The sequence below is a fragment of the Parasteatoda tepidariorum genome, chromosome 9 (genome assembly GCF_043381705.1).
Source record: "Parasteatoda tepidariorum isolate YZ-2023 chromosome 9, CAS_Ptep_4.0, whole genome shotgun sequence".
NCBI classification, from domain to species: domain Eukaryota; kingdom Metazoa; phylum Arthropoda; class Arachnida; order Araneae; family Theridiidae; genus Parasteatoda; species Parasteatoda tepidariorum.
In genome coordinates, this window is record NC_092212.1 from 41,455,665 (window position 1) to 41,472,823 (window position 17,159).

At 24.3% G+C, this 17,159-nt stretch overlaps 1 protein-coding gene across 5 annotated transcripts in view; it reads left to right on the top strand.

Moving 5' to 3' along the window:
* LOC107452818 (tropomyosin) overlaps positions 1-16,084 on the top strand; it is a 31,819-nt gene extending 15,735 nt beyond the window's left edge. For 2 of the 5 annotated variants that reach the window (XM_016069407.4, XM_016069404.3), the window contains 5 exons: positions 2,760-2,830; positions 5,521-5,596; positions 10,064-10,126; positions 12,935-13,004; positions 15,693-16,084. In XM_016069407.4, coding sequence (XP_015924893.1) covers positions 2,760-2,830; positions 5,521-5,596; positions 10,064-10,126; positions 12,935-13,004; positions 15,693-15,775 — 363 coding nt within the window. In that variant the 3' untranslated portion in view covers positions 15,776-16,084. Of the gene's footprint in view, positions 1-2,759; positions 2,831-4,521; positions 4,592-5,520; positions 5,597-10,063; positions 10,127-10,191; positions 10,255-12,934; positions 13,005-15,692 lie in introns of those variants that run through there. The other 3 variants (XM_016069408.3, XM_016069406.4, XM_043044785.2) reach the window with 2 other exon arrangements.
* The last annotated feature ends 1,075 nt before the right edge of the window (positions 16,085-17,159 follow it).

The window sequence follows — 17,159 nt, forward strand, 5'->3', positions numbered from 1 at the left end:
TTTTAGAAAAATTTCTAACATTAAATAGTAGCATTTTTAAAAGACCTGTGTACCCATTTGATAAAAATAATTATTTGTTGATCCTTTACCATTCATAAAATTTTAGTTTTGAAAATTAATTATAATGCCCCATGGAAATATTTCTTACCAGCTAGTTGTTTTGTTACCCATGTGCCTTTTGTCTCACATAGTTGGCCTCATTACAAATCACCTTCTAAAATCCACCTGAAACTCATAAATCACCTGGAGGCCACAGATCTACCGAGATTGATAATCAAGCGAGGCAAACCGTTTGTGTTGATTTTGAAACATATAAGGATAGAAGTTGACTGTTATGTGATCTTGGAAAGTTGGCTAATGAAATATAGGTCTCAAAACCACTAGCTAGAAAAAGGTGCTCATTTAGGGCTTTAGATGCATAAGTTATAAAGTTATACATGAACACCTTAAGTTAAAGTTACACCTACTTAACTGTCCAGTAAAAGTTGCGACATATTGACACTGAGGGTATTTTCCCTTCTGGTTTTTCACATCTTTATTGGACAACAAGACCGCACATGGCCCATTTGCCCAGGCTAGGTGTAGGATATAAAAAAAACTAAAAGTTAAATGCTTAAGAATAGACTGTAGATTGAAAAAACTTTTCCTTATATATGTGACATATTTTGAATTCATATTCACCCAAGTTCATAGAATAATATCAGTCATTTAATTCCAAATCGTAGTTACTTATGGAATTGCCATAATCCATTATTCTCCTACCTATGCTTGTTATTAATGTGTGTTGCTTTATGTATTTAGTTAGTACAATAATAGTTAATTCAATGTTTACTAATTTAGCTATTACAGCACAGATGCTGTTTCAAAGGCAGCATTTATAAAGAAAATACTAATATATTTTTTGTGCTAATGTCCCCTTTTTTAACTTTTTCTAAAATATAAAAGTAAGTTATTTTTCTAAATATGCATGAATATTTTATTATGAGTTATTATGCATGATTTATAAATCAAAAACACCAATCATGGTTTTATAATATTTTGCTATTTATTGAGTTAAAATCAAAAACTTTAACAATAAATTTGTAGTTTAAGTAGTTTTTCCTTTTAAATTAATTACAAAAATTACTTTGTTAATTATTTTGCTATTTTGTGTGTTGTGCATGATTATTTGCATGGATTTTTATTACTCGATAAAATAAATAATTGGTGCTCAATTAAAAATAAATCTGTTTTTTTATGTGTTGTTGTTTATGGATTTTTATGTTTAGTTTCAGCATTGTTGATTTATTTCAAAGTTTAAAGATGTGTTTGCTTTTGCAATTTCGAACAAATTAAAATTTGTGATTATTTAAAAAACCCATTAGAAACAAATAAAGTGTGTTTGTATGTGTATCTGTTGCATTTTGTCTCAATTTAGTTTTTTACTGAACTTTAAAAACCTTTAAGGTTTTGTTCAAACACAGTCATTAATATTTGTTTATTTTATTTATTTATAACAAACAATAAATTCTACTGAGATTTGCAAAAAAATTCAAATAATTTAACTCGTAGAGTTCTATCTATCTCACCTGAAATATCTTTGGAGAATAGATAAGTAAGAAATAATGAAATGTAACTATTTCAATAAGAGTTTACACAAATTGCTAAATTTATTATACCAAATGTATTTTTTATGGTTTCTTAATTTTTTTATATTTATAGTTGCTGGTTATATATATTAAAATTTTATCTTCCAACTGTTTAATAAAAATCTTACAATTAGAAACCATTAATATTCTTAAATAAAAGTTGCTTTCAGAAAATTGTTAAAAATTTTACTTTCTTAAAATATCCTTAAAAAAGGCTTAGAAATTGATTTTCTAAATTTGTATATGGCTGAAATAAAAAATAATTTTATTAAATCTTATTAATCTTTCCATTAAACTATTTAAGGTAAGAAAATGAATCTGAATAAAAAATTTTAATATTAAGGATTATTTCTGTTAAACCATTGCGTATTTATATCATTAAAATTAAGACAATTTGATTTATATATATTTATAAATTTTTTATGTTAGAAACTATATCAATTTTAGGTTAATTTGAACTTTAACGAAAATAGAATTTAAATATTTTATGTTATAAATATAACTACTACATATGAAACACTTAACTACTAGAAAATTGTTAATTTATTGTGCTGTGGGATAATTTATTTTACTTAGATTCATTTATGTCAAGAAACAGGAGAATATTCTAAACCGATATTTATTTTTGTACATATAGAAAAAATTTACAAGTTTATTTAGAATATTCTCTTTTTTTAAAGAAAGAAAACAAGTGAGCCTAAAATACTGCAATGGTTCTTAACCAGATTCCAACATAATTTTTAAAATCCTTTTACATGAATTTTAAACTCTAAATTATCACGGTGATTCATTGTATATTTTGTGTTGATTTAAAATATGCCTATACATTTTTATTTATATTCAGAAATAAAATTGTATATATTATTCAAATTATAAAAGTCAGTTTATTCAAAAATTTAAAACTCAATTAATTTAATCTAAAAGTAAATAATTTTTGTTTTAGAACTATAACTAGTTTCTGTCTATTATGCCTAATCAATTTCTCTTTTAGTATTTTACATAATCAATTTCTATTTCAGTGGTATATGCAACTAATTTCTGTTTTACTTTAGTACAGAAATTATTTTTGCTTAATTTATCATTGATTTAAGAATCACCATGCTTTGTTTCTCATTCCTCTGTGTGTCTCAGGTTGCTCGTAAGATGGCCATGGTTGAAGCTGATCTTGAACGTGCTGAGGAGCGTGCCGAGACTGGTGAAAAGTGAGTTGTAGAATGTTTTCTTGACGCCACTTACATATCCCCATTTATTTATTTTTTTGTCTCATATTTTTTCCTGTACTTGTCCTTAATTTATATTCTATTTCATGCTTTCGTTTGGAAAATAATTAGTTTTAAGGTAAGTTGCAATAAGACTTAACAAGTCCCTTTTATTAAATTCTATGTGAACATTAAGATAGATTGAATATTATTATGTCTAATTAGGGGATTAATTTTTATGTCTAAGTATTTTTAGAGAAGTTATATTAGAGTAACGTTTCTAAACTTCAGATATGGATATGATATTATTAAAAGAGTTTTTTTTGGAAGATTTTCATTTACACTTAATAAGTTTTAGAAAAATTTTATGAATTTTAAAAAAATTAATTATCAAAAAAAGTTTTTTAATGAATTTTAAAATATTAATTATCAGAATTTTTTTTTTACTTTAATAATTTTTGCTTTTGGTTATTTCAAAATAAATAAAATTTCAAAATAAATAATTTTGGTTATTAAAAAATAAATTAAAGTTTAATTTATAAGTCTTTTGAATAGGGAATTTTTACAAATTTATGTTAAATTCCATATACTGTTGAACATAAGATTTGAGGCAACTGTGCATGTACACATTTTTTTTATCCTATGTTTTGTTGGCGTAGTTTTACAGAGTAACAAACATGCTGTTGAATGGTGTCTTTTGTTTAAGCCTACCTGCAAATTAATAACATGGACATGTTACTGATAGATCAAGAAGAGTCAGTACACAAAGGCAGAGATGGAGACTTCGTAATACTAAAATTTTAAAATAAATCGTGTTTTTACAGAGATTGGTTGATTTCATAAAAAAATGTATTTTATTCGTTTTAGTTTAAAATTATGGTTTTCTAATTGCATTCCATAAGAAACTAGATATTTTTTCGTTATTTTAAAATGTAGAATGTATTTATTTTAATTAAAAAATTTAGTGTAATAAGTTTAACTTCCAGAAGGTTTATGCAAAATCTCTTTATTTTCACTCATGTAAGATTGAAACTTTTTCACGAGAACATATGCATTTAAACCGAACTGATGCATGTGCAATTATAGTGCACATGCACAATATCTTCCAATTTACGTATGAGAATGTACAAAATTTAACATAAAAGTGTGAAATTTCTCTAATATCCAATATATCCTAATTAGAATATTTCTCTAAAACTAAAGGTTAAAAGTGTACTTAGTTTCAACTTGATTATTTTACTAGAAGTTGGTTAATTGTATATTATTATTATTTTGTTAATTCTATATCAATGGACAAAAAGAAAAATATCTAACTAAAATTTTTGTAAACTTTAATCACTAGGTTCTAGAAATTTCATTTAATTATAATAAAAAAAAAGTTATGTTATAGAAATTTCGATTCCTGGATTCACTCTCTGTCATTCCGTGACATAAAATAAATGTGTATGACTTTAGTTTATTTGGTACATTGGATTTTCAGTAATAAAACTAAATTACATTGACTTATTTTATGCTTATACTGTACTTGCATTTAATTTAACTTCAAATAAAATTTGGCAATTTTTCTTTCTTTATTTATCAGACTTATGTCTCAGAATCTAATTAAAAAAAACTTTTAAAATATTCCATTTATTTTTGTTAAAATATTTTTGAGAGTTTAATCAGACTGTTGTAAAAATAATTTTCTTTTATAGCAAAATTGTAGAGCTTGAGGAAGAATTGAAAATTGAGGGTGATATCCTAAGTTAACAAAAAAATTAAAACTAAATTTCGCAGATTTTCAATTTTTTTCTTGTAATCTTTTCTTGTTTACTGTTTATCATACTTATGTATCAAAGTCTAATCAAGAAAGGCTTTCAACAAAATTCCCATTATTTTCTATTTAATTCTTTTAGTGAGTTTTAATCAGTGAGTGAGTCATCGTTACAAAAAATAATTTTTTTTTCAGCAAAATTGTAGAGCTTGGAGGACGAACTGAAAATTGAGGGTAGCACCCTAATTTAACAAAAAAATTAAAAATAAATTTAGCAGATTTTCAATGTTTTTCTTGGAATCTTTTCTTGTTTACTCTTGATCATACTTATGTATCAGAATCTAATCAAAAAAGGCTTTCAACAAAATCCACATTTATTTTTTATTTTATTCTTTTAGTGAGTTTTAATCAGTGAGTAAGCCTTATCTCTACAAAAAAAAATTTTTTTTCAGCAAAATTGTAGAGCTTGGAGGACGAAATGAAAATTCTAATTTAACAAAAAAATTAAAAATAAATTTAGCAGATTTTCAATGTTTTTCTTGGAATCTTTTCTTGTTTACTCTTTATCATACTTATATATCAGAATCTAATCAAAAAAGGCTTTCAACAAAATCCACATTTATTTTTTATTTTATTATTTTAGTGAGTTTTAATCAGTGAGTAAGTCTTATCTTTACAAAAAAAAAAATTTTTTTCCAGCAAAATTGTAAGAGCTTGGAGGACGAATTGAAAATTGAGGGTAGCACCCTAATTTAACAAAAAAATTAAAAATAAATTTAGCAGATTTTCAATGTTTTTCTTGGAATCTTTTCTTGTTTACTCTTTATCATACTTATGTATCAGAGTCTAATCAAAAAAGGCTTTCAACAAAATCCACATTTATTTTTTATTTAATTCTTTTAGTGAGTTTTATCTTTACAAAAAATAATTTCTTTTTCAGCAAAATTGTAGAGCTTGAGGAAGAATTGAGAGTTGTGGGTAACAATCTGAAATCTCTGGAAGTCAGTGAGGAGAAGGTAAAAGAAACAAATATCCCGAGCAATATTTACTATTTAAACAAAAAAACTAGCAGAAATTTTTGGAAAATATTTTGGATACTTTTGCATGATTTTTTGCTGCTTTTTGTTTCATCAAAGAGTGTGCCCAACTATTTCAGATTATGCGAATTAAAAAATTTTGAATTCCTTTTTGCATGTTTATAACAACAGTTCTCCTTTTTGTTGCTTTTTTTCCTTTTGGAAAAACTTGCTGAAATCAGAATAATCAGTTGTTATTAAACTTATCGACATTCTGCTTTTTTACCAAAATTTTTTAAAGATAATATTCTTAATTATGTTCTCAAATTTTATCCATAATTTTTAGATTTTTTCAAATAATATTGATAGTAATGTTTGAGCAAATATAGAATTGATATAACAATTTTAAAGTAACTTAAACATATTTTTAAAATAACAAATTTTAACAATATTTTGTATTAACTTTTAACATCACAAATTTTGATAATATTTTGCAATATTATTTATTCTGTAATTTTTTTAAATTTTCTTCATTATTAAAAAACATTTCACCATACAGATGAATGCAAAGATTTTTTTAACCGTTTAAAATACTTGTTCCACTTTTTATATTTTTAAAAATTTTTAAAAATAAATTAATTAGTTTTTATTATTTTAATAATTTCCGAGCAGGTTAATTTAAAATAAATTTTACACATATCATAGTTTTATTAAAATTGTCTGTACTCTTTATTTCATATGAAACTCTGTTATAATTCTTCCATATTTGCGAAATAAAGAATTTTAAAAAAATGATTTGTGTTTAAACTATACTTTTGAGTTTTGCCAAAACTTTTTAGTCAATAACTTTTTTTTTTTGCTGAAAATTATTTTTCATTTTTTATAATATTATCATTAAAAATTTATAAAAAGCTTAATATAATGTATAAAAATTTATAAATATTCTGCTTCTTTTATAAAAATTTATAAATATTCTGCTATTTTCTTATGCTCTTGTGTTAAATGCATTCTATTATATGCTTGTGTTGCAATATATTTTTTTAACTATGCATAAATTTCATACTACTTTTGTATTAATTCAGATGACTTCTTTTGTAATCTTGTAAAAATAATTTTTTGAGCTGCAGAAATAACAGTCGTAATGGCTTTTTTGCTTTTCAAATGTTTGTTAAAATTTTTAATGATTGAATAGGCTTTATTAAAAATTAGTTCTTTCTAAATAGGTGAGACGTATTTCATTGCTCTCACTATATATTAAAGATAATTTCACTATGTCTTAAAAAGTAAAGTCATCATAATTGTTATTTAATTTATTCTAATGAATATTAAAGTGCCTTAATGAATTTATTTATTTTGTTATTTACTTATCAAATTTTTTTCATTCAATTTTTCTAAAAAAAAAATTATTAATTAAAATACTAAGTTTTAAATTTTTACAGTTCCAAAAATCACTCGTTAATGTAAGCAAAAAGACTGTTTTTATTTTTAGTACAGAAGTATATTCATAGAATTCTTTTTTCAAAAATTTATTAATTTAAAATTTTAATTCCAATAATTATTATATTAGCCAAAAATACATTATCATAGAAAATGAATAAAATGTTAAATAGATATTAAAAAATTGGCACTTTTGAATATAAAAAATATTTTTTAAATAATATTTTTAATTTAAATCTTAAAATATTATTTTAGGACATGAACAATCTTTAAACATGAGGAAATAGAATGTTAGTAATAATTAATTAACAAACTTCTTTTTTTTTAAAAAAAGAAAGTTTACTTTAAAAATATTTAATTCTCTTAATTATTACTTATTATTATCTAAAATATTTAATTATTACTTATTAATGGATTAAATCAAAATTACAGAGTCATGAAATGAATAAAAAATTTAACGAAAAAAATAGTTAAGAATTTTTATTGTTTAAATACTACTTTAGGTTTAGGGTATAAATCCCAATTTATGATCTTCAATTTTTACTTTCAAAACTTTTTCAATCGATTTATTACAGGATATTTTTTTTAAATTTATGTAGTTAGAAATCATCTGAAAAGAGTACAAATTTATTCTTTGTTTTCTTTTTAACTGTGTGATATGTTCTGTTTGTGTGACTGAAGTTTTCATAAGCCTCCTTTAAAAGTATGGTATCATAAACTCGTTAAATTTTCAATATATGTTTAAAATCTTTCCTGTTTCTTCTCAAAACCTTACTTTTGCTTAACAATTACTAATCAAGCTGCTTTTGCTTAGTGTGTGCGTAACTAACTATAAAGATTTGACACTTCAAACAATAAATAGTTTTACTTGAAAAAACTATTTCAGAGAAATATAGCTTGCATACTTGTGTGTTTTGTTTAGAACATTATTTCACGAAAGCATATTTTAACAACTAATAAGATCAATAAGATTTGTGGGCTTAAAAATCTAAAAACTATTATATCATATTAGCTTAAAAATATCCTAAAACTAATTGATCTTGTGTTTGTTAGCAAATGGCCTGCTTCAAAAAATTATGTAAAATGAATTTTGCTGTTATAATGTTGAATAAATCATATTCGTGACAACTTTATTAAATCTAATACTTAAAAAAAATTCTTATTAAAATGTTTTACATTTCTGATATTTTGGAAATTAACTTATCAACAATCAACTTATTTTGAGTGGCTTTTTCTTAAATGAACTTTAAAAAAAATTCTTATTTAAATGTTTTACATTTCTGATATTTTGGAAATTAACTTATCAACAATCAACTTATTTTGAGCAGCTTTTTCTTAAATGAACTTCATAAGTTTAGTGTACAATCTTAATTATTAAATTTATTCTGTTACTTTAAACAGCTTTAATGCTGTGTTTTATCATTATAAGTTCTTTTGGCTTTAAGTACTGATATATTTTATTAGAATAAATTATTATCAGTATTTAAATTAATAAATTATTAATTTAAATACTGATATATTTTATTATGAAAAAATTACAATCTCCCACAAAATTATTGGTTAAACTACATAGTTAAAATATAGTGTTGTAGTGTTTAGTTTTATTAGTGTTTAGATGCTACCTATTCCTTTTGCTTTGAATGCCAGGTTAATTTGAAACATATTTTATGTTTATAGATGCATTTTCAAAAATACATAAAGAAATATTTTTATCTTTAGTGCTTAATGTTAATTTAAAAGTAATATTAGTCTAATATAAAGTTAAGAATATGAATTAAAATTATATAAGTTCTTAATATAAAATTTGATTATTTTTTATTCTTTATTTGCTTGTAAAAATATTGCTAACTTGATTTAAGGTAATTTTATTTAATAAACATTTAAGGCTGCATAGCTTTAGTTTAATGACAAGAGTCTGGATTTTGATGACATAAAAAATCTTTAAAATTACCTCTATTTCTAAAATCTGTATATTATGGGACGAAATTAATGTTCGCCACAGGCAACAAAATATAGTCGCCATTCAATCTATATTATCTTTTGTGAAAAATGCAACCCATGTGCATTTTATTATTTTTTAATAGCTATGAATGTTTTATAATATTCTGAAAATTACTTTATTTCACGATAGTTCTTTTTTTTTTTCATTTTAAAAGCAATGTTAACCCATGTTTGATAAATTATTAGAAAAAAATGCTTTACATTATTAATATCAATAGTTTTTTTTAATTGTTTTAAATTTTATTTAAGTGGCCACATGCTTAAAAAAAAAAGCCACTGTTTAAAATGCTACAATTAGCCATTGACCAGTTGCTAAATTTCTTAATTTTGCCCTATGCTATATATATATTACTAAGACACATTGAGATACAATTTTCCTTAAAGTTTGCAATAAATATCATATGCTAAAATAACAAAAGATGAAAGAAGGATGAAAAAATTTATTGATACTTAGACTGGTTAATCTATATACAGTAGGGAACCGATTATCCGGAACGATCGGGANATACTTAGACTGGTTAATCTATATATATGTATATTGATAGGGAAAAAATACTAAAAGCAAAGACATTATAGATATAATTGTTCATCTAAAACACAGTACATCACATATCCTGAAGTGTAAAAAAGAATTACCCTAATATGTGAAAAGAAAAAAAAATGCCCTAACATAAAAAATATATTGGAAAACCTAAAACTGTCCTAAAATCAAAAAAGAGTTATTAAAAAAAGTGCACATGTCATCAAAATCCATATCTTAATGATAACATAGCTAATGCTAATTGCAAAATTTTTTAAATAAAAAAATGCCTTTCAATTCATGGCATGATAATCATTAAATTATGCAGCTTTCTAAATATAATCTTTCAAATATAACCCTTTTTTTAAATAAATCCAACTGCCATATAAAACAAAATAAAAATCTAGTTAATTATAAAGTTAAAGTAATTCCTGGCATAAGAAGTATCCTATAGTAGATAGATTCCCATCTAATGCTTTTCTTGCCTTACTTGTTCATTTCCAAAACAGAACCAGCAAAAGCAAGAGGCTTATGAGAGTCAGGAACGCACCATGAATAACCGTTTGAAAGAGGTAAGATATTGTTTAAATTTCCTATGTTCATATTTTAATATTTTTGTTACCTTTGACACTCACAGGCATTGCAAAAGGAAGAGACTTATGAAATGACCATTAGGCAGATGTCACAAAGACTTCAAGAGGTAAAACCTTGTAACATTGCTCATTTCCTAAGTTTTTTCACTTTCATGTTTCATGTTGCAGCTGAAGAACGATGCTGTGTCCAACCATCAGTGCTTGAATCTTTCTGACTCTGAAAAAAGTTTTCTGTAAAATCTTATTATTTTAACACTTTTTCTGTTGAGTTTGTTGGATGTTGGGTTTTAGACCAAAAAATAACTGAGAAAAATGTCAGTATTAGTGCTCTCCTGGTTTACTGAATGTTTGGCTAAGCCTAATGAAAGTAATTATGAAGATACCTGCAGAATCCTCAAAGTGTTTACTTTCATAAAAAATTTTCTTGTATTATTTTTTTAGCACAATTTGCTGAGTGAATAACCTGGGAAAAAGACAATTTAGTGCTTAAAAGTGAGAAAAATGTCAGTACGAAGTGCTTTCCTGGTTTACAGAATGTTTTGCCAAGCCTTAAGAAAGTATTTGTGAGATTACATGCAAAACTTTTCTAGTGCAAACTTTAGAAAAATTTTTATTCTATTTTTGTTATCACAATTTGCTTATTGAACAGTGCAGGAAGAAGGTCGTTTTTTCTCTCCGAGTAAATGCAAAGACTAGTGTCTAAATTTTTTGCTGCAGCTAGAGAAAGATGTCCAGCTGAATATTCATCCATGCTGAACCCTAGAATTAATTTCTTATGCACCATTTTTTTTAATTGAATGATAGGAGAAACTTCATTTTATGCTAGAGAAGCACCTAGCTTGAAGTAGGAAAGAAATCAGAAACACTTCAAAAGTTAATCGAGTTTTTGGCTGCAGTTAAGGATTGCTATTAAGAAATTGAAAAAGAATATCAGTTCATATTGTGTCTAATAGTATCAAAAATATTCCTAGCGTTTAGAAAACCTAAAATTACTACGTGTCTAAGCTTCTACTTAACATTTTAATGTTCGACTCTTGAAAGAAAAATATATAAATTTTAAAACTGAAATTAATATAAATTGGAATCCTGTATATCCTAATCAAAGTCATTAAAGATTGCCATGACTCAATAAAGCTATTAATGTTACTTTTAATTCCAATATCTTAAACTATTGTAGAATTCTTGAAATTTTTGCAATGTTGAATAAATTTTCTCATTCATTTTAAGAAATTTTATTAAAATCTATTCTGCTGCAGAATATTCAAGAAGTTATATTTTAATATTAATTTCAAGCAACTTAATTTTATACGTACAATTTGATGACGACTTGTTTAAATTCTTTGCCTTATCTTATTCTCATAACTTAATTTTTGTTAAATGTTGCATAAGATATTTCTTTGTTTTAAAAATTTAACTTCACTTTTTTGCTGTTAAATTTTAAATTAGTATCTAAACTAAATTTTTCAAGTTTAATGTTTACTTTACTTCTGAATGGAATATGCTCTTCTATCCTTCAATGTTAAATTAATGCATAATGGTAAAATCTTTAATATAAGTTATGCTTTTAAATCAAAAATAAAATTATGATAAGAAACGCTATATATAGAAATACAGTCATCTAGTACTTCAGAAGAAAATTGTTCTTATTATTAAGAAATTTTATCTTAAACCTATTTTAAGTGTATAAAGAAATGAGAGCATGTATTGCATAAAACATTGTAATGAGCACAAATATAAATATAAATGTAACGACATACATTTGATTCAGTTCTGTAAATAAGTAGTATTACTATCAGTGCCACAGCAAAGACTAAAAAGAAATAATTTTTTTTTCATTCGCTTCACAGCGTTACTTTTGATTAATGTTGACCTACAGGTTTATAGTAATAAAACAATTTTATGTTTTTTTAAAATTATTTTTATTTATGCTCATTATGTTGTTGTTTTTTCCTTTATCCACTTTATAAAACCATGTAGTATACAAATAAAATTTACACAGTTTAATTTCATTAATAGTTAAACAGTTTATAAAAGAATTTTAGGTCACTTATTTTTAAAAGGTAAATTTTTTTAAAATTATTAACAAGTAGATATTTATGTGAAACTGTTTTCCATTTCTAAAACTATATTTTATTTATGGAGAATTTAAATCAAATTTAACCACTTACAATTTAACAAAAAACTTAATTTTGAAAAAAAATTCTTTATTGTTATGCGAATCATAAGGTAAAATTTCAGTTCATGTATTATGATCAGTATGAATTTTTATTTGCTGTCGTAAAAAACATGGTTATGTTTCTTTCTATTTGCAAATCAGTGCAAGAGATGTTTTTTATTAACTTGCTTAAAAAATTGTAAAGATAAAATTAACTCAGAAAATTGACAAAAAAGTACTTCAGCACTCTTAAAGAAAGTTTATATAATGTCCATAATACATTATATTTCTTGAATATGTTTCAATGGGATACATTTCTTTTGACTACAGTACAATCTTGACTGGTCTAAACCATTTTTTATATGGAAACTAATATTTAAAGATATCCGTTGTGTCAAATTCGCAAATCTAAGAAATCTTAATAAACAAACTATAGAGTTCAATATTGTTTTCAGGCTAATTTTTTTAAACAAAAAACACAAAGAGAGAAGTAAAAATATAGTTTCACATACCTAAAGAAAGTTTAAATATTGAAAATATTAATAATGCCTAATGTTTTTCAAACGTGTTTAACCTGGATTCTTCTACTATTGAACACTATTTAATCTTGGCTTGTCTGAATGATTTTATAGGCTGAAGCTAGAGCTGAATTCGCTGAGAGATCTGTGCAAAAATTGCAGAAGGAGGTTGACAGACTGGAAGGTAATGTTGCACATTTTGTCTGCATAATCGAATTTTTTTAAAATCAAGATGGCAATGCACTCTTAAAAAACTTGATTTTTTAAAATATTACCACAGGGAAAAGTTTGATAAAAAACCAAAAAATCTGAAAATAGAAATCCAAAAATTTTATGTGCAAAAACATAAAATTTCTTCTTTTTAAAATTATTTCTAAATAATTTTTTTAAAGTTCGTTTTGAGTATGAACAATAATTTCAAAAAGAGACAGTTATGATAATAAACTGGCAAAACGATATATATATTTTTAAAGATATATTTTTTTCGTAACTTCAACATTTGCTCTACAATAATTTTTTAAAAAAAAATTATAGATGTTGTTTGTTTTACATTATAAAATATAATTTGTTTATTTCATCTAAATTGTTTATGGTTTAGAACTAGGTAGAAATCGCCTTTGGCGACATTTTTTAAATGACACATAAATTCCTTTTTGTATACCTTGTGCTTGCAACCAATGAAATTTTACATCCAAATAGCTCAGTGACATTTTAGTTAACTTACTTCTCGGGTATACGTTTTATTCTTAATCTTTTTGTCACCTATATTTAAATAATTTATCTAACATTGAGAAATATCAACGAATAATTAAAACTGAAACTGCAAATTTATGTATTATGTAAAAATTGTTGAGTAACTAAATTTTTATTTACACTCAAAATTTTTCCAAACAATAATTGACAAAAAAATCAAAATTAAAAAGTTCAATTATTAACGTTGTTAAAAGTATAACTTAAAGCACATGTGAAAAGATAGTAAATAATTCAATTTTTAATAAAAGTAAAAAAGGAACACAAAAATGTCAAGTAAACTTTCAATTATATATTTAAAACAATAAATATTGTTTTAGAAATATAACTATAGTACAAAAGTAATGAATTTTTTTTTATTCCTTTGAAATATTTTAAGCAATACATACCATTAAATAATGAAAATAAATATTTAAATGAGAAATATAGCTTAAAGGGCGAAAAAGTTAAGAAATTGGGAAAATTACCCTTTACAAGTTACCAAAATTTCCTCTAGATAACATCACAATACAAAGAAACATTGTTTTGCCTACATGAAAGGTTTGTTATAAGGTTATTATAGGTTTTACAGGAATAATACGCTCCTGAATAAATCAAAAATGTGGCTTGTCATTATATTTTCTAAAACCGTGCAATTGCTTTGGTACAATACGTGTTAGTATTTCTCTATTTAAATGTTGTAAAAAAATATGTCATTTAATTTAAATGATCAAAAATAAGTTTCGTTGTGTAAGCTGTCACAATACAAATTACATGATTGCATGCACTTCAAATAAATAAAATGCAAAAACCATGAATGCAAAATGCACAACTTGAATTTAAAAAATTTTTTACTTATTTTTCAAACAAAGAGAAAAAGTATAATTTTTAAAAAATATATTTTTTTAATTTTTGTAATTAATTCTTGATAAAAATTAAATTTTTAAGCTTATTTTAGGCTATTGGTTTAAAAAGTTATAATTTAAGTATAAAAATTACAATGTAAAAAGTTGTCTATCTAATTTAAAAAGTTTTCTTCAAATCTAATATTGAGCTTTTAAGAAATTTCACTTCGACTGACTAGACACTTGCTCTGAAAAATCACTTATTATTTTATCTAAAATTTTTTGTTTTTTTTTCTTGAAAGGGGTTTATTACAAAAAATAAAAATTAAATCTATAAAAATAAAACATAAAATATGTAATTCACTAAACAATTTATCAGATTTCAATTTGTAATATGTTCTCTTCATGATAAAAAAAACTATTTGTAAGGCTGATTAATTCCGAATGCAAATTTTTAATTTAATTTTATTTTTAAATGAAACATAAAATATTCAACTCAATAAACAATTTATCAGATTGAAATTTGTAATATGTTCTCCTCATGATAAAAAGAAAAGAATTTGTGAGGCTGCTTAATTCCAAATATAAATATTTAATTAAAATTTATTTTCAAATGAAACATAAAATATGCAATTAACTAAACAGTTTATAAGATTTCAATTTGTAATATATTCTCCTAATGATAAAAAAACACTTTATGAGGCTGATTAATTCCGAATATAAATATTTAATTAAACTTTATTTTCAAATGAAACATAAAACATGTAATTCACTAAACAATTTATCATATTTCAATTTGTAATATGTTCTTCTCATGATAAAAAACAATTTGTGAGGCTGATTAATTCCGAATTATTTTCAAATGAAACATAAAAGATGCAATTCACTAAACAATTTATCAGATTTCAATTTGTAATATATTCTCCTCATGATAAAAAACAATTTGTGAGGCTGATTAAATCTGAATATAAATATTTAATTAAATTTTATTTTCAAATGAAACATAAAATATGCTATTCACTAAATAATTTATCAGATTTCAATTTGTAATATGTTCTCCTCATGATAAAAAACAATTTGTGAGGCTGATTAATTCCGAATTATTTTCAAATGAAAAACATAAAATATGCAATTCACTAAACAATTTATCAAATTTCGATTTGAAATATGTTCTCCTCAAGATAAAAAAAAACAATTTGTGAGGCTGATTAATTCCGAATATAAATATTCAATTAACCTTTATTTATAAAATGAATTGATCTAAGAAATTAATGAACTGAATGTGTCTTTCTTTCCAGATGAATTGGTCCAAGAAAAAGAGAAATACAAAGCAATCTCCGACGAATTGGACCAAACATTCGCAGAGCTTACTGGATACTAAAGTATATTTTGCTTTCATGCCTGTGTATTTCTACAAATTCCATTTTATATGTTTCTCACTTCTTTTTTGTTCGTTTTTGGATGTCAACAACTATCGTCCAGATACCTATAAAATAAATTTTGACTCTCACCTGTTTTGCGTTATAATCAAACATCTGTGGTTGAGCCTGCAAGTTGAGAAACATATTTGTAGAATTTATGTACACCTCTAACATATTTTAAGAGTCGATATGTGTATCTAATCTCCAAACTGTAAATTTCAACAACAAAGTAATATATTTGAGAGAATCATTAAAGAAATTTTTATTCATGTTTGTGTTTGTTTATTTTGCTTACATGCACTTCTGCTTTTCTTGTTAAGCAATCATTTGAGAGCAGTTTATTCGTTGTTGTTGTTGTAAACCATTAAGGAAAGGGTTTCGATTGTTCTTGTTTTCCAGTGGCGCCATCTGTGGCCAAGAATTCTGCCACACCCACACGTCACACCCGTTTATAGGGTGGACCCATTCATTCATCCACAAATCGTTATTTTGACCTGAGCCAGGGAACTATTAATCTCTAATTTAGTACCCCCGGAGAAACAATTTGTTATGGATACATGGAGGACTTTGTGGCCTGGTAGATTTAACATACACCTGTCACCATTTACTACACAGGGAGGGAGTCTTCGACCAGATGGATTCGAACTCCCGTTCTCACGAACGGGGGTCCAGCGCCCTGCCAACCAGGCTATCTCAGCCCAGTTTATTCGCTGAAATTATCATTAAAGTGATGCTAAAGTTAATGATATTCAAACATTTAAATTTGCAAACCAGTAATGTGCTCTTCATTCAATATTAAAAATTTTAAAGTAAGTGATTTGGTTCATATTTGATGACGGAAATTTCATTTTATAACTTCTTGTTTAAATAATTTAGATTAAAAGAAATGATTTAATTAATGTTTCAAGCTTTGAGCAAATATTTAAATAAAAATTTTAGCTTAATATTCCTAAATTTTGAATTTTTTTCACTCTTTATGATTTTCTTTTTATAGCTAGTTCAATTGTGAATGAAGTTATTCAAATTTTAATGCTTTTCATTAAATTTAAATGATTAAATAATCAGTAAATATGTTTTTATTCATTTCTTGATGCATACAATATTATTTTGAAAAAAAAATTTATATGATCTCTCTTTTGTAATTTAATTTAGTCATATCGAACCAAAGCAGAGAAAAACCAACCTTAACTTATTCACATCATACTTTATGACATAACAAATTATGTTGCTCATAATAAAACTTACTAACAATTTAAAATTTTCTATATGATACGATGAAATGTATATCAATTTGATCTATTTTGCAAGTAATGAATCAGCTGTAAACTGAAAAATTTCTTTAGA